Here is a 22,733-nt window from a genome sequence, read left to right as displayed (position 1 = left end):
TTAACTATATTTTCAACCAATAGCACCTCAGAGAAATTATTGTAAATACAAAGAAGCATGTAGAAGAATGTCCGTGGTAATATTATTTATAACAATTCATAGTCCTTGTTAAATAAATGTTGAAAATATTGTAAATGCAAACAATAGACTGTCCACACCAACTAAAAGGATAAATTAAATCTGCATGCAGAAATGTGGATGACTTTAATAGTATATACTGAAAGAAAAATTAAGAAGCAGACACATGCATTTAAGACTGAGTGACAGGATGAGGAGGGATTTGACAAATGGTATTTAAAGGGCAGAAGCCAGGTACTTTGGTGAGCACCTGTAATCCCAGCTACTCTGAAGGCTGAGATGAAAGGAACAGTTGAACTCAGGAGACCAGCCTGGGCAAAATAGTGAGACCCCATGTCAGAAACAACAAACAGGGCATGGTGGTGCACAACTATAATCTCAGCTACTCGAGAGCCTGAGTCAGGAGGATCACCAAATTCAAGGCCAGCCTCAGGAACTTAGGAGGCCCATTTCTCAAAAATTTAAAAAGCACTGGGGATGTAGCTTAATGATAAAGTATCCTTGAGTTCAATCCCCAGTACCAGAAAGCAAAATAAAATGAACAAAAGAAATGGACAGATAAAGGACAGAGACTAAATAGAAATAAAAGGCCATCCATTGTCCAATGGAAATAGTGCTGAAGACCAGAAGAGGATCAATACAAACTGTGCTCCTAAGATTCAGGACAAAAAAAAAAAAAAAAGAATGAAACATAAAATCAGTAATATTCTGTTCCAAGCATGGTGGTGTGCATAGGTAGTTCCATCTACTTGGGAAGCTGAGGTGGGAAGTTCTGTTGAACCCAGGAGTTCAAGACTAGCCTGGGCAACATAGCAAGACCTTGAGACCTCATCTCAAAAACAAACAAACAAATAGCATTCCTGTGTTTTAACAGCAAGGGGAAAAAAGTATAAGAAAACAGGATGCAGTCAGCAAGAAACAAGTGGAACATATAAGAACAAAGGAAAATAAAGTCTGAAAGGTGAAGATTAAAAAAAAAAACTGAAATGTGTATATAAAATTCCAGGTTCCTGGATGGAAACACTAGATTTTCCTTATGAATTAGGCTCCTATATTGCTGTCTCTGGTACTATTGTTAGGTGCCAGAGATAACTTAACATTGACAATACAGGCCATGAGAAGGATGTCAGTGATAATTAACTACAGCCTATCTCTAGCCTATCGATTGCAACTGTGACTATAATCTCAGGTCATCCATTGCTTGTTTTTCCTTCTTGAATGGAGCCAACTCCCCTTACAGATATTAAATCTGTGACTTTTTACAATTTACTTAAGATGTAACCATTTGTCCTCTAAAAGATTGAACTCCAGTATTGAAATTTTTCAATAAATTTAGGAGATGAGTTAATTTTTTAAAATTTTTTCTATTAAGAGCATAAATGGAATTTATAATTAGAGTTGACTTTTTTTGTATAGTAATTCTCCCTAGATGCAGCCCTTATTCTAGGTGACAGAAAGGACTGAAAAAGTGATTATGCGCATAAACCTTATTCTGCTAATAAAAACACTCAAAGTTTGACTTTGGTCAATCTGGAAGATTTATTGTTCTTCTCATTTGGTATAGATGGAGTCTCAGAAGACCATTGTATTGCATGCACTGCAAGACACCGTGTTGGAAAAGGACAGGAATTATACAATTCAGCTGTTACCAATTGATGAGGTAGAAATATCTCCAGCAAAAGGTAAGAAAAATTTTGGAAATTAAAAAGTAGATTAAAGCAGATGATTAGTAGTTACAGAGATAGGCAATGTTAGGTTTTCTAATTCCTAAAATTTTGCTAAAACATAAAGATGTACTCAAGGTAAATACATTTTTAAATTAACATTATAATACCCCATGTTGGTAAGACATAGGTCAGATTTCATACTGCTCAGCTGTGACTTTTTAAATAAAAAATTTTTTATGAAGCAACATTATAAAATTAATTATGGTAGCTTCCTAAATGATGTGATATTAGGAGACTGGTTAAATGTGGCAGAATACTATGCAATCATTTAAAATGATATGGCAGAGAAACAATTACATTGAAAACAAATAACAATTACATGGGTAATTGTTATGGTAATAAAATAGGTTTCAGAACAACATGCTCAATGTAACCCCATTTTTGTCATGTGCATGTTTCCTTCCTTCCTTCCTTCCTTCCTTCCTTCCTTCCTTCCTTCCTTCCTTCCTTCCTTTCTTTCTTTCTTCCTTTCTTCCTTTCTTTCCTGGAATGAAGCCCACAGGGCCTCATGCATGCTCCACATGTGCTCTGATGTGCTTGTCTTATGTAAGTTTGGAATTATTTATTTGAAATATTAATAATGGTTTTTGATTTCCTAAATTTTAAAAACATATTATTTTTATAATACAACATTATTTTAAACCAACACATTATGTTTGATATGTAGTGTATACCTGTTTTCATCTGAAACTAGAACTACGTATTTTGACACTTCAGAAACAGGCATCATATGGTTCCTGTGATGATTTGTTGCTTGGATCAATAGAGAATGTTTCAAGAAATTTTTTTGTTGTGTGTTCTGTCAACAATAATCCCAGTAAAAAATGGCCCAGAGTTTACTTATAAAAACTTTGTATCGTTACATGTCTTTTTTGCTATCAAACTCCATCCTATCCCATGGGTCTGTGACAAAAAGCAAATTCTGTGGTCAGGAAAATTCTAGTATTACTGTATATATTTTGGGTAGTTATCCTTTTGTGTTATGTGTCATCATCAACTTAGGTAGTGCATCAATAATTATTCTGGGAGAAAGGGGAGCACCAGGAGAAGTTGGGATAGCTCCGTCATCTAGGCATGTCCTCATCGGGGAGCCCTCAGCTAAATATAATGGTACTGCTATCATCAGGTAAGAGCTTCAAGATTTTTCTTTGCTTCTATGGGGTGATGACATTGTTTAAAGGATTAGTCTTAGTACACCATTCTTAGTGCATGCACAGTGTTCATGCATCATGATTTTCCATAGAGGTAGCATCATTTGGAGATGCTGCACCTTTTAGACTGAAATAGAAATTAGATCCCCAAAAGGTTTCAGACTAATGGATGATTTGCATAACCTACACCAAGGAAAGCTCGTGGTGTTGAGATCAAAAGTCCATGCTTTCAGCCCTATTCTGTAGCTAAATGTGCAATATAGGAGATATATTCCATCTTTGTTAGCATGTATGCCTTAGCTGAAAACCATCTTTTAAAAAAGCATCAAGATCAAAGATTTTGATTCTAAGTGTTACAATGTCAGGACTTATCATATAACTAAATTGGTATGATCATAGGCATGTCTGTTTCCCTCAAATTTTCTCATGAGGAATAGAGGTGGCAGCCATCAATGATGTGGCCAGATTTGACTCAATATTTTATCTTTTTAATAGTTATCCCAAGACAATTCTTTATCCTTTTCCATTAGCATGCACATGTATGAAGTGTTTATTATTCTTTGGAGAAGTTTGTTAGGCTATTCATATTTTATGCCCTGTGTATTAAAAATCTGTAACAACTTCTTTTTATCCCCTAAACCTCCCACTATTAATGTTCGGTTTTTGCCAATATGCTTGTCATACATTGACACTACACTAGCTCAGTATTTTCTAAGTACTTTCTTGCAGTTTATAATTGATAGACGAGTTTAGTCAAAAGAATAAAGTTCTTGAAATAAATGAAAATTGGTTACTGTTGAAAGATTCAGTAAACATTTAGGAAAAGTACACAGCAATCAAAATGTATTGAATATACATTTGTGTATTGTTGTAGCCTTGTTCGCGGCCCAGCGATCTGGGGGGAGGTCACAGTGTTCTGGAGAATCATCCCTCCTTCTGTGGGGGTGTTTGCTCAAACGTCAGGAAAACTGACAATGCGAGATGGACAGTCTGCAGCCATTGTAGTGATACAGGTATCAATGTTGCTGGCTTATTATGCCCTTCACTCTGTGTGTGTGTGTGTGTGTGTGTGTGTGTGGTGTTGGGGTGGGCCATGAGGAGGATGGTAATATTGCAGAATCTGTTGCTGCTTTTTATGTAAGAGGAATGTTTAAGTTTTACAGATTTTACTGTTAATGATTGTTTTCATCCCTCTCTAGGCTTTGAATGATAATATTCCTGAGGAAAAGTCTTTCTATGAGTTTCAGCTCACTGAAGTCAGCGAGGGAGGAGTGCTGAGTGACTCCAGAAGCACGGCCAACATCACTGTGGTGGCCAGTGACTTTCCCTATGGCCGATTTTCCTTTTCACAGGACCAGCTTCGAGTGTCAGAGGAAGCACTGGGGGTATGGTGTGACTTACTTAAAAATATTAATACTGTTTTTGTTTTTGATGTTGCGAATGCTCTTTAAAAGTATTCCCTTGTTCGTAGTCTAAAGTTTTTCACAAACACATTAAATTGCTCCTAACATTATTTTAACATATAACATATACTTTATAAGTTCATGTTTAATTTTGACATAATCCTGGTAAATAGTCTTTAATTAGAGATAATGTTGTCTGGTAGATTAGACATCCAAATCAAATGAGAAAATGCTTTTTGCCTAGGTTAATGTCACGATCATCCGTTCGGGTGGATATTTTGGCCTGGTGAGACTCTGGTACAAGACTGTGAGCGGGACAGCAGGTGCTGGCTCAGATTTTGTTTCTGCATCAGGAGAGCTCCTCTTTGAAGCCAGAGAGACGGTGAAGAGTCTGCTTGTTGAAATCCTTGATGACGACCATCCTGAAGGCCCTGAAGAATTTTCTGTAGCAATTCTAAAGGTGGAACTCCAGGGAAGGTAAAGGAGAACAGGAAATGAGTAAAAAAGAGGGAGAGAGAATGAATAAAGCTACATGTGAAGACACCAATACTGAAGTGTACAACTGTTCTTTTCTTGCTGTTTTTCGACCTATGTGATGTTCCAACAGCTCATAGAAGGGAAATTATGAAAAAGACTAGGTGTTATTATTTGCACTTTTCTGAATTTTAATTTTTCTCTTGAATGGACAGAGTATGTGGCTCTGGTCTGTGAATTCATTCAGAGCAGGCAGGGAATGAGCATGACACTGTGTCTAGTAATTTGGTGAGGAGAGATCCTAACTGTTCTCTAGGTCATGGGTCTGCTGGGGTGGCAGAATTTGCTTCCTGCTGTTTCTGTACCTGAGAAAGAACTGGAGGGAGGGGCATCTTCCATTGTGTATCTGAAAGCTATATTATATTGTTTTCTTATGGGTGGTGCCCAGCATCAGTTTTAAAGTGGGGAAATTTTCGAGTGGAAGATGGTTGGCCAATAATGTGTACTATGTTTTTAGTGAAGATGAAAATTTAACCATCATGAGTCTCTTTCATTCTCTGTTTTCATGGAGCTGGCTCAGTTGATGAGATGGAAAACACCCTTAGCACATACTTGAGTACCCATGGTTGAACAGCTCACAGGTTCAGCAGCTTTGCAAGCTTCTCTCCTCTGCACAGCTTACAAAGGACACAAAGGGGGTCCTTCCACTAGAATAGCTTTTGTGTTTATAGGAACCTGGAATGAATTTTTTTTGTATATGAAAATAGTTTTACATTTGTTACATAATTTTGTGCTTTAAAAACTTTTTAAACTAAAATATTTCTCTCTCAGTGACTTAAGTAGAGGGTACATCATCCTAGCTGGGGGAAAATGTTTTGTGTTTACTTACAATTCAAATCTTTAATTTCCCAGAAATGATTCGGTGACTGGCAATGGGAATGAATTTCTACACATATTAAATATGTTAAAAGTCAAACTGGTCACCCCTTGAACTGAATAAGTTCATTTTGGAAGAAATAGCTAATTAAATGTGAGATCATATTTGTGTTATTGATTGATTATAAGGGGACTTAAAGATTTTTGCCTTCTTGGCTTTTTAAAAAAGTAGTTTCTACTTAAGTTTAATTCTGGGAATGAAGTGTGTCCTTCCAGATAAATTTCTGGACTTCGTTTGATCTGAAAAAAAAAGTTGTATAGCACAGTGTTTTTTCCTTATTGCCTGCTCACTAGAATTACTACTACTTTGATACTAGTCTGTGGTAATCAGCTAATTTACAACCCATCTCAGAGTACTGATAATAGTTACTATTATCATTTAATATTTTAATCCTCAGTTTTCCAATTTTGCCTAATACAAAATATTTATTTACCATTTTTCAACTTTCAGTACAAGGTAGGTTATAAATATCAGGTAAACAGAATTTGAGAATTGTAAGGACTAAAATCATTCACTGTCATTTTTTTATCTTTAGAAAATAAAGTGTCATAAAGCCCTGTAAGTCAAAGCTTGTTCCATGGGAATAACATCTATCTTAAAAAATGTCTTTTGTAGAAATGTTATTATATAAGTAAACTGCCCTCAATATAGAGGAATTATAATTTCATTAAAATATTTTCTTAAATCTTGATGGTTTAACTTGAAACTTAATTAACGAAAAGATACTCCTTATATTTTTAAAGCAACCCTCGTAACCTAGCAATGTAAGTCTCACCCCTACCTGGTTTACTCTCTGAGTGCCCAAGGCTCATTACTATACATGTGCTCAGAAGTGATCTCCAGAGGTTTGTTTTATTTCAGTTGCTTCCAAATTTCCTAATAGATTTACTATATTCACATTGCCCAAGTTTAGTGATTTTACATTAGTTTTGGTTTCATGAAGATGCCAATAATTGGGAGAAGCACAGAAATCTTTTCAAAACATCATTTTTTTTAAAAAAGGAGTACCTTAGTGTTGAGTATCCTTAAAAGTATTACAATACTTAATAGAGCTAAGTTACAGGAGCTAAAAATCCCACAGGATCTTTCAATTCATGCTAAGCAATCATGTATTTGTTATTTATTTTTTGTGTTTTAAAATTTTATTTTTTATGACTTTCCAAAGAGGATATGATTTTACCATCCAAGAAAATGGACTTCAGATAGATCAACCTCCTGAAATAGGAAACACCTCTGTTGTTCGAATCATAATAATGAAAAATGATAATGCAGAGGGAATCATTGAATTTGACCCAAAGTATACTACTTTCAAAGGTAAGTCCAAGTGGCTTAATTGTATATTTTCCACCATCTTCTCAATTAGAAAGTACCTCAACATAGTATTCAGTTTGAATTTGCATATGTAAAATTTTCTTGGTTTGGTATATATATATATGTGTGTGTGCACACACATATATATACCGTTATATTTTTATATTTACTAATTTTGAAAATGTTTTTAATTATCAATATGAAGTCTTGAACCATTCTGTATATGGCAAAGCCAAATGGTTAAAAACAAGTAATTGTAGAAAAAAAATTATACTTAACCTTAGGATTATTAAAATGTTTCAGTTTTAAACATTTTAATGAAAACTTCTTTAAATTATTTAATTTCCTATGTCATAAGAAATTAGTGAATATTCACTTTTTAGTGAATAATTACCTTTGAAATGACTTTGTTATTGGTGCAGATGGAGGTAGTGTCTGGATCTTGATCCTATTTCTGGAAATAGTTTGAGTATCAGTTTCCCTTTGTAGAAGTTCCCTTCTATAGAAGCAGAGTACAAAATTCTTTGGTTATCTCGACATTTTTAAAGTTCATCAAAAAATCACTTGAGGAATTGGTTAATAATGACTCTTATGGGTAAATCATGCAAGACATTACTATTTCCTGAACTTTAGTATACAACTAGTAAAAGTTGTGTTGAATTTTTGCATGAAGAAAGAAATAGGATTTTGACTATTTTTTCCGTTTCCTAATTTTGATTCACTCTCTTTTGGGGAATCTTGGGTAATGCCTCTTTATATATAGTTTTTATGTAAGTGCAGTCTTATTTAGCCCTAGGTATGTGAACTCTATGAAATAATATTTTAATATATTGAGGTTAGTACAGCTCAAGTAGAAATAAAGATTTTAAAATTAATTTTTAAATTGAAATCAAGCATTGAGGTTGCATTTTCATATTCACAGTATATTTTAAAGGACCTGAAACCATAACAGAATTTTTTATGTGGATTTTTAAAGTATTCATATAAGTAGCATACATTTTATTTATTTATATTATCTTTCAACAAACTATATAGAACTAATCCATATATAAATTTGTAATCCATATATAAATTTGAAGTTTCTTAAGTCCAGCTAACATTGTCTTATAAACCAAGTCTTTATGTTTGTACGTGGTACACAGAGAAGGAATGCCTATGCTAATGATTAAATAGGTTGTTTGGATTCTAACCTTTACTCTTCACTATAACTTTCAACATCTAGTGAACTACATTATTCCTAAAAAAACGAGTCATGAAATTTTCACTAATCGTTTTTAAAGTGATAGATGAATTACAGAAAAAACAAGTGCTTGCCTTGTCACATAATGTTTAGTTACCTAGTTTAATTTGTCTGAATCTTATAAAAGTTGGTCGCTTTGTCCCGTGTACCAGTTAACTCCCAGTTCCCCTTACAGTGGAGGAGGATGTTCGAGCAATTGCGATCCCAGTGGTGAGGCTGCATGGAACTTATGGCACTGTGACTGCTGATGTCATCTCCCAGAGCTCCTCTGCTGTTCCAGGAGACGTCAGTTATATGCTGCACAGCAGTTCAGTCACCTTTCAGCATGGACAGAACTTAAGTTTTATAAATATCTCCATCACTGATGGCAGTGAAAGGTTGGTAATCCAGGAAACAGTGTGGGCCCACATAAAACATGATATTGAGATCTGACTCTAACATGCACCCATAATACATGTGCCCATTGAAAAAAAGCAGATGAAAGACTTTGGGGGATACTGGGCATAGGGAAAGGGGTTTCGGAAACCACCATGGTTGTCTATGTCATTTCCTTTTAAATAGAAGAGATAATTTCTATTCCTGTAGACTTAAAAACTCTAATCAGAATGTGGAAACATCCTTCAGTGCACTGCCTTAATCCTTAAGCAACTGAAAAGAGAGCAGGAAAGTCTAATAACTGTCCTAGGTTATGTAATATTGATGCTGATCATTCATGCTTTCAGTTAAGCACCCTCTTCTTCCATTTGGTGTGTGACTACTGTGCCTTGAATATGTATGATCAATTTGGAAAATGACTAGTTATTTGGATTTTACAAGCATTTTAATATGTTTAGACTCAGAATTGCTCCTTCTCACTATGCAGTGAATTTGAGGAGCCTTTTGAAATTCTTCTCACTGGAGCTACTGGTGGAGCGATCCTTGGGCGCCACCTAGTGAGCAGAGTCACCATCGCCAAGAGTGAATCTCCATTTAGCACTATAAGATTTCTCAATCAAAGCAAAATTTCTGTTCCTAACCCCAATTCCACAATGATTTTATCCTTGGTCTTCGAAAGAACTGGAAGACTCTTAGGAGAGATTCAGGTAGAGTTATTCTTTTTTTGGTTTTAAAAATAATTTTTGATAGGCTGTATATGATTTTGGATTTTCTTCTCCAAATATATATGCTTATTCACAATCAATAAATAGTATTTATTAATTACCTTGTATGGGTAAAATGGTTTCTGGATAAGATGAAGTACATAAAAGTATATTGGACATACATCTATCCTCAGGGAATTCTTGAGAGCAAGTTAATGATTCTGTTTAAATTAATCACTTCAACAAATATTTTTTTTATTTTTATGTTTTTTTTTTTTTTTTTTTTTTTTCGGTACCAGGGATTCAACTCAGGGGCACTTAACCACTGAACCACATCTCTAGCCCTTTTGCATGTGTTTTATTTAGAGATAGTGTCTCAATGAGTTGCTTAGTGCCTTTCTAAGTTGCTGAGGTTGTCTTTGAACTTGTGATCCTCCTGCCCAGCCTCTTGAGAGCCACTGGGATTATAGGCATGTGCTACTATGCCCAGCTTCAACAAGTATTTATTGGGAGATTTCTATGTGCTGATCCTGTTTTAAGTACTAAGAACATATTTGTGAATTAGACAGAACTCTTATGTGTTCTTACAGAGTGCTCATTTTAGAAAACATTACTAAACAGTAATAAAATTAGTATAAACACATTATCTGATGACAATTAAGGCTCTGTTTATAAAATTGGGAGATACAATTGTGAATGACCTGCTATCTACTTTTATTTTTTGTGTGGCACTAGAGGCTAAACTTAGGGCACTCTATCACTGAACTATACTTGAGCCCTTTATTATTTTTCACTTTGAAATGGATTTTGCTAAGTTGCCCAGGCTGGCCTTGAACTTGCAAACCCCCTCTTCAACCTCCTAACTAGCTGGGATCACAGGCCTGCTCCATCATGCCTGGCTGCTGGCTACCTTCAATTGGATGTTGAGGGTATGATGTTGAAGCTGAAGGCTGAGGGCATGTAATTGTTAGAGGGTTGAGAATGTGGGAGTAATAGGTCCTGCAGAGACATAGCCTGACATGAGGTAGGAGAGGTCCCAGTGGTCAGGGCTTGTAAGTGATGGTACAGTAGTAGTACAAGATAGATCAGAGGGTCAATAGGTACTTAATCACATAGAACCTCCTTTGCCAAGTGAAAGATCAATTCTGGGTGAAAATAGGATCCTATTACAGAGACTTAAGAAGGGAAATAATGTCATGGATTGTCATCGAAAGCATCTCACCCTGAATACTGTTAGGAAAGTGGTTTGCCCAGAAGCCATTGAAGCAGTGTAGAAGCAGCAGGGATTAAGTTAGGAGGCTACTGCCCTCTGCAGAAATGGTGGTGGAAAGAGATGATCAGTGAATAAACATTGAGTGTGTTTTGGAGGAAATTTCACTGGGTTCAAATTGGAGGCTGAGAGAAAGAGAGGAATCAAGGATACCTTCTAGAATTTTAGTTTGAACAATTGGCTAAATAGTACTGTTTTCTGATATTCAGAAGTTTGGGGGTGAATTGGGAGTTCTGTTTTGCCATGTTAATTTGAGATACTAGTTGACATGCCAGTGGAGGAGTCAAGTAGGCAGGGGAGTGTGTGAGTGTATGCACAGTGTGTGGTCAGGGCTGTGGCACAGAGTGGGAATACACTGACACTCAGAGAGTTGTTTGAAACCTTGAGACCAAGGAGTGTAGATAGTGATGTGGAAAGTATGTAGCTGAGCCCTGGGCTTCTGGAATTTAGCATTCAGAGCAGAGAGCCAGCAAAGAAGACTGAAAGTAAAGGTGGAAGAAAACCAGGAAGGCATGTGCCCTGTAAATACCATACAAGCCAAGAAAGATAGCAAGAAAAAGTAATGGTTCAGCTGTGTCTAGTGCTGCTGAAAGATCAAGTGACAAGCAAAAACAAGTGCCCCGTTTTTTTTTTTTTCTTCATAGTTGATATGAAAAATATGCAATTTGGAATTATTGAAATTCAAAAATACATTTATTATAATGTGAAAAATTTTTACTTATAACAACTTATGAAGATTTCTGTTCATTTTACAATAAGAATTTAAACTACATTTAGAAGGAGCTGCACACTCACCAGAATGTTCACATAGCTTTATTGTCTTCTTCCGATATGCTTCGATTGGCAAAAACTGTGTACACAGCAGGACAGTGTTGTACTCATAAATTTTAAAAATGTTTGAATTTTTCTGATATTTTAAAGTATATTTCTGCTATCTTGTGGTCATTACGAATGACTAGATGTTAATATTTTTCATCTCTTCTTAGATAGTTTATGAAAACTGACATTCTATATAGACATGTAGGTTATATTTGCAAATGCCATTGTTTTTTAATTAAAAAAATAAGCTGATAAAGTAGGAATTCTCTGGACATATCCTATAATAATAGTTAATATATTTATAATAGTTTTATAAATATATGGATGTAAGTTTTTTTCTAATACTATATATACTGCAATAATCCTTTGGTTAAAACTGATCTTATCTATTAAAAAATAAAAAAACAAAACATTTTGCAGGTAAACTGGGAGATAGTAGGACCCAATTCTCAGGAAACCTTACCACCACAGAACAGAGACATTGCAGACCCAGTGAGCGGATCTTTCTTCTTTGGAGATGGAGAAGATGGAATGAGAACCATAATTCTGGCAGTCTATCCTCATGAAGAAATTGAAGTTGAAAAGACCTTTGTAATTAAACTTAAACTTGTGAAAGGAGAAGCTAACTTAGACTCCAGAGCTAAAGATATTACATTAACTGTAAGTCTGACTTTACCTACAAAATTTCATATTCAATAATTTATCAAATACATTTATAGTTTGAAACTCTATATGCTTGTGTTGAATTGAAAATTATGAAGCCATAAGAAGTCATAGTGATTCCTACAGATCAAACTTTTTCATTTTTATGTTTGTTCATGACATAGCCTGATTATTAGCAATTTTTAAAAAGTTTGAAGAGAGTGATACTTATTTTACAATCTTTGAGAAAATTTGGTGTTTTGGGAATATTTGGCACTTTTACAAAGGAAATATTTGTTATGTCATCTTTGTCTTCAAAATAAAGAAAAATTATTAATGTGCTACAAATCAGGTTTTTTGAAGAAAGAATGCACTTGTTTGATTATCACAATGATTTGGTATTAGATTAGACCTGGATTCAATGTATTTGATATGAATCACCTAGTTATGAGGGCCAGAATTACTGGGAATTAAGTAGCCCAGAATTAGTAGGCTACTGAAAACAATGTAGAGAGATAGCACAATTTGATTTTTTTTTGTTTGTAAAATACTCTTGTTTGGAATCTACTTCTGTCATAGTATTCTGAAGAAAGAGAACCAGTAGACCCATACACATAGAGTAATTGCAAAAGAGAAAGATATTTTAAGGAATTGACTCCTGTGATTATGGGAGTTGGCAGGCAGGAAACCCAGGAAAGAGCTGAAGCTGTCTGTGGGTCTTGACTGGGAATTCGTGGGGCAAACTCAAGCAAGGTTCCTGAGTTACAGTCTTGAGGCACTATTTCCTTCTGCTGCAAGAAACTTCAGTGTTTGCTTTTCAGTTCTTCAGTTGGCTGGATAAGGCCACCCACTGTAGAGGCTGATCTCCTTTATTTAGAGTCAGCTGATCCTTAAGGTTAATCATATCTATAGAACACCTTTTGACAACATCCAGACTGTTGTTTGACCAAACAACTGGAGGTGTAGTCCTTCCTGTTTGAGGCATAAAATTAAGCATTACAGGGCCTTTTTGCCTCTGTCCACTTTATGCCATAGCTAGAAAATTAAGATGAATAAAGCAAAAATTAGGTATCAAATTCATATCATTTTCAGGTTTTGCAAATTATAATTTTCTGCATACTTGTTCCCATTATTTTTATGGAATAAAAACCTATTCATGTTAGACAACAGTTAGTATAGTAGTTTACTCTCTTTTTTTAAATCAAGTAGGTAAATATATTATAGTCAAATGTTATTTCTATGTTTCTTCTATTTTCTTGGCTTATTGGTGCATTAATATGTTGGATGCTATAATTTCATCATAGTTGTTTATTTACTCTGTTCTCTTAATGGTCTTTATTTATTTATTTTTTTTTTTAGATACAAAAGTTTGGTGATCCAAATGGAGTTGTTCATTTTGCTCCTGAGTCTTTATCTAAGAAGACTTATGTGGAGCCACCAGGTTTGGAAGGACCGCTGGTCATCACTTTCTTTGTCAGAAGGGTAAAGGGCACCTTTGGAGAAATTACGGTATTATTTTTCATTTGATTTTTCCAAGTATACCAATTTACCAATTGAATGTGGTCAAGAGGGACAGAGAGCCTGCATTTTTCTTTAAAGTTTTTGAAAAACTAAAATTACTTGGGTTTTTGAGATAAATTGAGAGGCTTCATTTAAGCACCTCTGGGCTCTCCAGATCTCATCAAATCTGGTTTTCTTTCTAAATTCAATATGACTACAGTTAGTGTGTGAAGGACCTTTCTCAGGCTTCATTGTGAAGGACTGAATATTTTGTATTTTATTTCTTGCTATAAATATGGAGCCTTTTCTGTGTAAGCCTCTTGATTTTTTTTTTTTTTTTTAGAAATTACTTATTATATTCTTTAGGGCTTTATTTATCAACAGGATTTCTCCATTTAGCAAGTGTTTTTTAAGGGGTTGCATTTGTGTGTTTATTGATATAAACTGAGGATTCTCTTGGAAGTTCTCTTGGTATTTGGCTAAGGTCAACGACAGACATTTCTTTGCTAGAAAAATATATTTTGTGAAATTTCTGCATACAGTTAACCTCTCTTCCAGTAATGGATATTAACTGATACTTCTTCAGTTGAATTTTTATAGTTTGGAGTTCAACAATGCTTGGGAAGTAATGATAAATTCTTGATAATTTATAAATATTTCCTTTATATTTAAAATAAACAAAACCAAATTCTGATGTGAATCATCAAAGTTTCTACTTATTTTTATCTTAAAATATCGTATATGGTTCACTAATTAATGTAATTATGGAATTGGTGTGCTAAAGTTAGTTAACTTGCTTTTCTTTCTTCAAAATACTCTATTATTTTAGAAGCAGGTCAAATAGTGAGAATTTTAAATCATGTTCTGCAAATTACAATGAAGGCCTGCAGTGATTCATATACTACACAAACTTACATATACTTAGAGGATTTGGCTTTGAATGTAATGATGCACAACAAAATTTATTTTTGAACTTTATAAAGGGATATTTAATTTATTTGGTTTAATATAGTGGATTATCTAACTTTGTTGGAATTTTTCCCTTTTATTTTAGATTTACTGGGAACTAAGTAGTGAATTTGATATCACTGGTGACTTTATTTCCACAAATGGATTTTTCACCATGGCTGATGGAGAGACTGATGCAAGCTTTGATGTTCATTTGCTGCCAGATGATATACCTGAGATAGAGGAGGACTGTGTGATGCAGCTAGTTTCTGTAGAGGGAGGAGCAGAACTGGATGTGGAAAAATGCATCACATGGTTCTCTGTGTCTGCAAATGATGATCCACATGGAGTATTTGCCTTGTATCCAGATCACCAGTCAATACTTATTGGACAGGACCTTATTAGATCTGTCCAAATTAATATCACCAGGCTTGCTGGCACATTTGGAGATGTGGCTGTTAGATTTCGAATATCATCTGATCATAAAGAACAGCTAGTTACTACTAAAAATGCAGAGATGCAGCTGGTGGTTCAAGATGGTGCCAGATATAAAGTTGACATGGTTCCAATAAAGAATCAGGTTTGTGATATCCTTATTATTCTTTTAAGGGAGTCTTTGCTTACCTCATGATTAGTTATGAGTCTTGCTTAGACATTTAAACATATCAATGAAAAGGCCTTAGGGAATGCATAGTAATTATTGGACAATGCTTTTGTAGATTATAAATGACTAAGTATATTTGTCTAGATAATAGGAGGGATTATTCAATACTTACAAAGTTCCAGGATAGTATAGTGAGAGAGACTTATTCTTGCTCTCTGGGACTTGAAGGGCCTGCATTAAGTATAGAAACTGATACCTGCTTCTGTCCTTGAAATTTTGGACATCAGTATGATTTTTTTTTAATTTTTATTTTTTAATTTTCAGCAGACACAACATCTTTTATTTTTTGGTATGTGGTGCTGAGGATGGAACCCGGGCTGCACGCATGCCAGGCGAGCGCGCTACCACTTGAGCCATATCCCCAGCCCTCAGTATGATTTTTTTGAGAGTATTAAGAAAGAGAGAGTAGCACATCTCTCTGCCATCATTTGTGCCATAAAAAGAGTGATAAAAAGGCCTAAATTTCCTGTTGGTCAAGTAGATACCCCAGCAGTCTTTCTCAGTCTTTGAACCCACAGAAAGTGATTTTAAGTGACTGTTTATCTTAATCCTTACAAGGATGGTGCAAACCACATCATTCTCTATGATAGGAGAGAAGTTATTTAATTGAATTATCTTATGATTAATAAAGATTGCCCAAAAGGTAGCCAGATTGCAGTTACGATGTGAAGAATCAGTAGGGTGCATTGTGAAAAATGGGGTGAATCACAAAGTCATCAAGAGAATAAGTTGTCTCTTCTGAGGAACACTGAGGAGTTGAATTCTGAAGCCTTTGAGGAACACCCAAATGGAGGCCATGAAGTTGAATCAGAGATATGGAAGGCCATGCTGAAGAACATGATCACCGCCTAAATATTAGGGCGCTATTTTCATGGAGCTGTGGTGGCTGTCAGTGTTGGCCAAGAAAGGAGGATAGCAGAGAGTCAAAGTTTTTGTCACTCTGTCTTAGAGAGGCCTTCCTCTTGTCCCAATCCTGGAAGTGTCAGATGACTGATGGGAAGGTCCTGGGGCTGAGGTTTGGAGGAGTACTGAAATCATAGTATGACCTCTTTCTCTTTATAGATCCTAATCAAGCAAGAACTATCATAAACAGGGAGCTTGGATTGAATGTGAGATTGGAGTTTCAGTTTATGTAGGCCTAGTCTTTTGTATTCCTAAAAATGACAGAAAGTTTTGAGATTTACTTGCAACAAATAAAGGATGATGGAAAGAGACTTCACAAAACACAAAGCAAGAGAGAAATGATGTAGCTTCTTATTTGTTTCATCCATTTTATGTAAAGTTGCAATCAATAGAAGAAAGGCGGTCATTCAGAATAAGTAACAAGTCCATTACACTAATTCATGCTTACTGTGTAAGTTTTTGATCTTTTGTGCACCTAGGTCTTTAACTGTATTTGGTGTTTGATACAAGAGAAAAATGGAGGCTTGTTTGTGAGACGTGGGATTCATAATTATTACTACAAGCCTGTAGTTTTCTGGGAAACTGACTTAAGGTCATGGCCCTGATTTATAAATTTTTAAACTCCAAATCCTATATCCAAAATAGTGCAATACTGGGTAAAAGAGAGGGAAATTAAGTTAACCAGAAAATCATTGTATTAAGTCTCTTTTACAAATTAGAAGAAATTTTCAAAAATACATCGTGCCTAAATTATATAACTGGAAACATTCTCCAACACATTCATAGCATCACATTCTGAACAGTCAATTATAAGCTGCTAATGAATACTAGGGGTCATTCTTTAACTTTTTAAGGAATAGATTTGTATCATTTTATATATTGCATTCATTTGCCAACAAGCCTTCCACAGAGAAGATTATTGTATTATTTTGCTAACTGATGTGTACAGTTGAAAGTTGCACTCACCTAAAATATATGATATATATTACATGGACTAAGACACTTGATCTGCCTGGCTATTAGATAGCTTTTTGTGGTACCTAGATCATTTTGAATGATATAGTTCTTCTTTCATTTTACTTGGACAGCATAATGGCATAGTTTATGAAGACACTTAGATTTCCTAATACCACATTTGAATTATGTATAGTGTTCTTAAAATCTTCTTTGAACCTAGTTTGTTCTTATGGTTTCTAAATTTCAAGAATAGAAATAAAATTTACTAGCTCATGCATACTGAGAAGCTTGCTATATTTGCTTACTATAACTTCTTTCATTAACCTATTTCAAATGCATGGATTCTTTCTTCTTCACTCCTATAGTTGGCAATGTGTAGTATAAAATTGCACATAATTAGATATTGGTGAGTTAGTTTTTCAAAGTAACTTTTCGGGTCAAGATGCAACATGCTTATAAAACAAGGGCAGGATTTTTTTAAGGATCCACTTCCTCCCTCCCATCCGAGATATAACACATTGTTCTTTGAGGTTTGGGATATTATTACACAATATAGTTACACAGCACATAGTGCAGAGTATGTAATTCTTCTTGCTCCATACTTCTGGGTAAAAGTTAGGATTTCAGACAGGTCAGGATAGGCCAACCAAAGGGAAGACAACCAAGGCCATGACATGTTTAATCTGTTGTGATGTGGCTACTTTCAAGCGGGTCTTTGAACAAGGAAAGCTTCTGCTAAGACTCTTGATGTAGGTTTAAGACCTGGACCATGGACCACACCTCTCTAAGAAGTGGGTTCTTGGATGAGGCACACACTGACTGCAGGAACCACTGGTTCACTGAAGGAACATGTCTAGGTTTAAAGGGCTTAAGTGGGAAGAATGAAGGAGGAGATTTACCTTTGTGGTTGGGTCATTTTTTGAGCACTCATCTCTGTGCTGGTGTTTATGGGAAGCAGAATAGATACAAATATGATTGAGACACATTTTCTGTCATCCTGGTCCTTTTGTGGAGTGTAAGAGAGGCTCATTAACAACCAATTAAAAAAGTATGTGGGTGCACAGTGTTGGAAATCATGGGACTATAAATTCTTTCTGTTTGTGCCCAAATGGCATTAAGAGTGATGAGAAATATATAAAATAGCACTGACGAGGTAGTCTTGGATCAGGGATATGGAAGGCCATGTTGAAGAACATGATCACTGCCTAAAACTTTCAAGTTCCTTTTCAAACTCATCTAACCACTCTTCTGTAGGTAGACCAGCTATTCCTCAAATCTGTTGTGACCACAGTTCAATTTTAATGTTTAATTCCTGCACCTTGAGGAACTGCTGCATCACACAAGTCTGGGATGGGCCCATGAACAGAGAGTTAATAGGAAAGGCATCAGGGACTCTGTGCTTATGATGACACCTCATCCTTCATTCTTTAGAAAATGGGAATAAATTATCACTAGCTACCCAGCTAGGTGGGGTACACATAATTAAAGTTTAATATTATGATTTGTTTCCTTAACATTTGAACTAAAATTCATGTTTAGTTATGTAATTTCTTTTCACAGTATGACATTGAACCAACAAATATTAGGCGAGTGCTCTACCACTAAGCTCTCCCCTGGCTCAGTAAATGTCATTTGGAAAGAATGAAACATCTTTTGCCCTTAGGTTGCACATCATTTGAAACTGCTATGGTGTACCCTTTGTACATTTGAGGAAATTACACGTTTAAGTTCATTATATTTGAAAGAAGAAGAGACTGCATAGAAGTGGTTGCTTTTATATTTAACAAAGATACAAAATTTTTTAGGAATAGTTCAGGTTATGGAACAACTTGGGGTTAGCCATTACCAATAACAATGTTTCTATGTAAAATTGTATTATAAGTTTCAAAAATACTTTTAGTGTAACATCAGTTTGTAAGTTGAGAACTTCCCCTATTAGATTTTAAAATTTTGTTCACTGGTAATTTAATACATGATGTTAGTAATTTTTATTTATCCACCATTCAAATAATCAAGACACCTAATTCATTGTCCATTTTGAGTAAATATAATCAATTCGTTATGAATTAATGAAGAGGAAGAAAGTGGGTTTTGCTGGGTTTCAGGGCCTGATAATATTCAACAGTGTGCTCTTTCCATTCCTTTGACACATGATTTCTTCACCAACACTGCTACTTCATTCCTTTTTGAGACTATTTGAGCACACATGGAACGTTTGCAAGTTTTTATACTATGCAACGACCACTCCTCACTTCACACTCTAAATGCTAGAGGTTTGTTTTAAGACTAGAGGTCACACAATGATGAAATTGCTACTAAGGGAACCTCAGTCAGTGTGCTAAAAGCTCATTATATTACTCTGAAAATCATTTCTTAACAACTAAAAAAATGTAATTGATGCTGTTGGTTTCTAGGTCTTTCTGTCACTGGGCTCCAATATCACCTTGCAGCTGGTGACTGTGATGCTCCTCAGTGGAAATGTCTATGGAATGCCAACAATTCTCCAGGAAGCAAAATCCACTGTGCTTCCAGTCCCTGAAGAAGCAGCCAATTCTCAGGTAATTGGCCCTGGTGAGGTACTGCAGCTTCACAGGAAGGACCAAGTTCCTAGAGAGTTTCTTAAATATCAACTATTCAATCTGAAAAATCCTGTGAATATCAAAGTTGACATAATAGATAAATGATATAAAAGTAATTTGTCAACTTTCAATATTGGTTAGGAAATATGTTTACTTTTTTAGGGTTTTAGAAAATTTTTATCTTGTAGAATTTGAATGTAAGTTGTGGAATTTTAAAAATAACGGTCAACCTAAAGTTGAAATGCCCAAGTCTTTTCTTGATATCAACTATTTACTATCGAGTTACTTATACTAAGTAACTAAAATTAGAGTTAAATATTAGTGAATATTTCAGATCTTTTCATGTTTGTCTTTGCCATGCAGGCTTTGGTTTACTGTACAAGTTTGTGCTGACTTAGATAAATGCTAGAAGTCTTTCTGTGATATGGTTGCACCCAAGTATCCGAGTTGTCCAATTTCATCACAGGAAAAATTATTGCCCAATCATTTCAGCAATTCGAAGGAGAACAAAGGCCTTACGTTCTTTTATTTTGATTCTGTCCATATAAGACAAAGCTAGGTCTGCTGTCTATGGCTATGGCAACATGATGTCTGTTTGAAGATGTTATGAGATATAATTTCACCTTACTCCTTCAGATGGGAGCTCAAATGACAAGCCTGGCTTGAGATGCTACTGATGTGGAATCTGTGTGGTTGAATGGGTAGGAATATGGGCAGATACAGAATGCTCTTTAGCTACTCTTTCCTGGGTATCTTCTTCATAGCAAGTGCATTTGCTCTGTCCTCTAAAGTGGAATCCACCAGCATTAAAAATTATTGAAAGGAACAGGTTTGTTTTCTTTTGTTCAAGAATGAATAAGAAAATAGAATTTACTAAAAGTCTCTGAAACATTGTTGGGTTTTTGTGCTCACTGGTTATTATTAAATAGATTCGTTTTATCCCAAGCCATTCATTTGGAGTAGCTAAGTATTTCTACTCTCTACCCATGCACAACACTTCACCACCCACCCTGAAGGGCAACGTTATGTGTGCAATGTATCCTCTGTACTCCTGCCAGTATTTACACAGTGTGTGTATGTGTGCTTGTGATGTTACTAGGGTATGTTCCTATAGTCCTCCAGCCATGTAGCAAGCATAATCTCACTCAAAGCTCTTGGCATTTGCTAACCAGAGATCTCGGTGACAGAGACTCTAGACTAGTGTCAAGTAAAAGTTGTCGCTGTTGTTTTCTCCTCTGTGATTCCAGAAGCTGTCTTTCAGCATCCTCCCACACTCTTCTACTATTCTTCTTTCTAATTTTAAAAGAGGAGAATAAGTCTTACAATAAAACCATTGATCAAATGATATTTCAAATTTACAGCTATTGAAACCAGAAGAAGTAATCTGAGCTGTCTGAATCACAATGTGAAACTAGAAATCTGGTTTTATTTTAACTCATTGACCAGAACTTATTTCATCTATAAATCACATGCCCTGGGATGTGATGCTTGTGAAAAGGACAGTTATTTTTTTAAAAAAATCTTTGAAGTTTTCTGATCTTCACAAAAAGATATCAAGTTGAATCAAAGAATTGAAAACCTTAATAGAAGGTCCAGTCCATGATGCTCATTTTGTAAATGAAGAAATATGTTGTTATATCTTAGAAAGAGGTTGGATTTCAGTTTTAGACAAATCAGGTTGTTATATTTAAATGCTTTTTAATTTTTTTTTGCTTTTATTTAATTATTGTTTTATTTATTTTTAGGATATTGTCCAATGAAGGAATTGCATTTTATTCAAAAAGAGAAAGCTATAGATTATAATCTAAATTATGAAGCAGAATAAATTTTCAAATATGAGATTTTATTTCTTAAACCTTTTTTAATTGAATATATTGTAAAAAAAAAGAAAATATATAAACAAAAGGAAATTTGACATTTAACACACTCTTCAAATTCCCTGGAAATTTTCAAATGAAATATGAAATAATCTAAACATGTTTTTCTTCAGGTTGGATTTGAATCCACTGCTTTTCAACTCACGGATATCACTGCCGGCACAAGCCAAGTTATGATTTCTAGGACAGGAACATATGGTGCTCTCTCAGTGACCTGGACCATAGGATATGCTCCTGGGTTAGAAATCCCTGAGTCTATCACTGTTGGTAACATGACCCCAATACTGGGTGAGTTGTAGTGTTTCTAAGATCAGCCTATAGGATAGGCAGGTGTGTAACTGGCCACTTTCTTGGGTCATCATTCCTCTGGACACTAAACTATTAGCTTCCTAGTATAGTGTTCCCATATGTAAGTGATCAGGGTTGTGAGAGCAGATTGGTGAGGAGGAGAGAAACTTTTTTTGAGACACATTGAGGACTTCATACCTTACCTCAAAACAGTAGTCACTAAGCAGAATGCTTTGCCAATACATTAAGAGTTTGTTAAAAGTAGTTCTAAGTACCTTATTTGGTCCATATGGTAATGAAAAAGATGTAACTTTGCATCAGTTTACATGTCCACTCTAATATTTCTGATAGAACAACTGTGGTTACTTCACATACTGAATTTTTAAAATTATATCATTAACTTTTTGAGTAAGACATAAGCATTGGATGGTTTGACCTCTGCCGTGTTATACAGAGCCCACTGCAAATCCTTGTGATGGCAGTTCTAAAGGAGATCTCAGTGGACTCGGAATCTTTGTGCTTCCCCCTCCTCCTGTCATTTATTTACAGTGTCCTCCTGGTCACCAGGCAAATACCATGTACCATTAGTCATAAGTGTAGTGAATCCTGTGTAAGAACTGAGATCATAGTCTCTCTGTGAAGATGGAAAGATTTTCATGTTCTCATGTTCTCATCCAAAAAATGGAATAAAAACCTGAAATCCTTTAGATGAGGGTGAGAGCCTAGGACAGAGAAAATGACAATATTGACAGGCCAGCTTGCATCCCAACAGGAATCCCAGTAGTTCAGAGTGAATTTAGATGCTTGGTTAAGAGCCACCATAGCATTAGAACTGCCTTGGTTACTGGGGTTTCCATAGCCACTGGATAGGTAATGTTGATATAAT

At 35.2% G+C, this 22,733-nt stretch overlaps 1 protein-coding gene across 1 annotated transcript in view; it reads left to right on the top strand.

The window, feature by feature from the left end:
* Positions 1-22,733, top strand: part of Adgrv1 (adhesion G protein-coupled receptor V1) — a 521,596-nt gene that overhangs the window by 154,969 nt on the left and 343,894 nt on the right. Inside the window, exons 59-71 of the mRNA XM_027927625.2 lie at positions 1,643-1,760; positions 2,808-2,931; positions 3,831-3,969; positions 4,156-4,341; positions 4,604-4,836; positions 6,936-7,084; positions 8,497-8,698; positions 9,184-9,403; positions 11,910-12,149; positions 13,491-13,640; positions 14,686-15,159; positions 19,518-19,661; positions 21,673-21,847. Of these exons, the coding sequence (XP_027783426.2) occupies positions 1,643-1,760; positions 2,808-2,931; positions 3,831-3,969; positions 4,156-4,341; positions 4,604-4,836; positions 6,936-7,084; positions 8,497-8,698; positions 9,184-9,403; positions 11,910-12,149; positions 13,491-13,640; positions 14,686-15,159; positions 19,518-19,661; positions 21,673-21,847 (2,554 nt within the window). The remainder of the gene's footprint in view (positions 1-1,642; positions 1,761-2,807; positions 2,932-3,830; positions 3,970-4,155; positions 4,342-4,603; positions 4,837-6,935; positions 7,085-8,496; positions 8,699-9,183; positions 9,404-11,909; positions 12,150-13,490; positions 13,641-14,685; positions 15,160-19,517; positions 19,662-21,672; positions 21,848-22,733) is intronic.

The sequence above is a fragment of the Marmota flaviventris genome, chromosome 5 (genome assembly GCF_047511675.1).
Source record: "Marmota flaviventris isolate mMarFla1 chromosome 5, mMarFla1.hap1, whole genome shotgun sequence".
Taxonomy (NCBI): Eukaryota; Metazoa; Chordata; class Mammalia; order Rodentia; family Sciuridae; genus Marmota; species Marmota flaviventris.
This window is presented reverse-complemented; position numbering and strand designations above follow the sequence as displayed.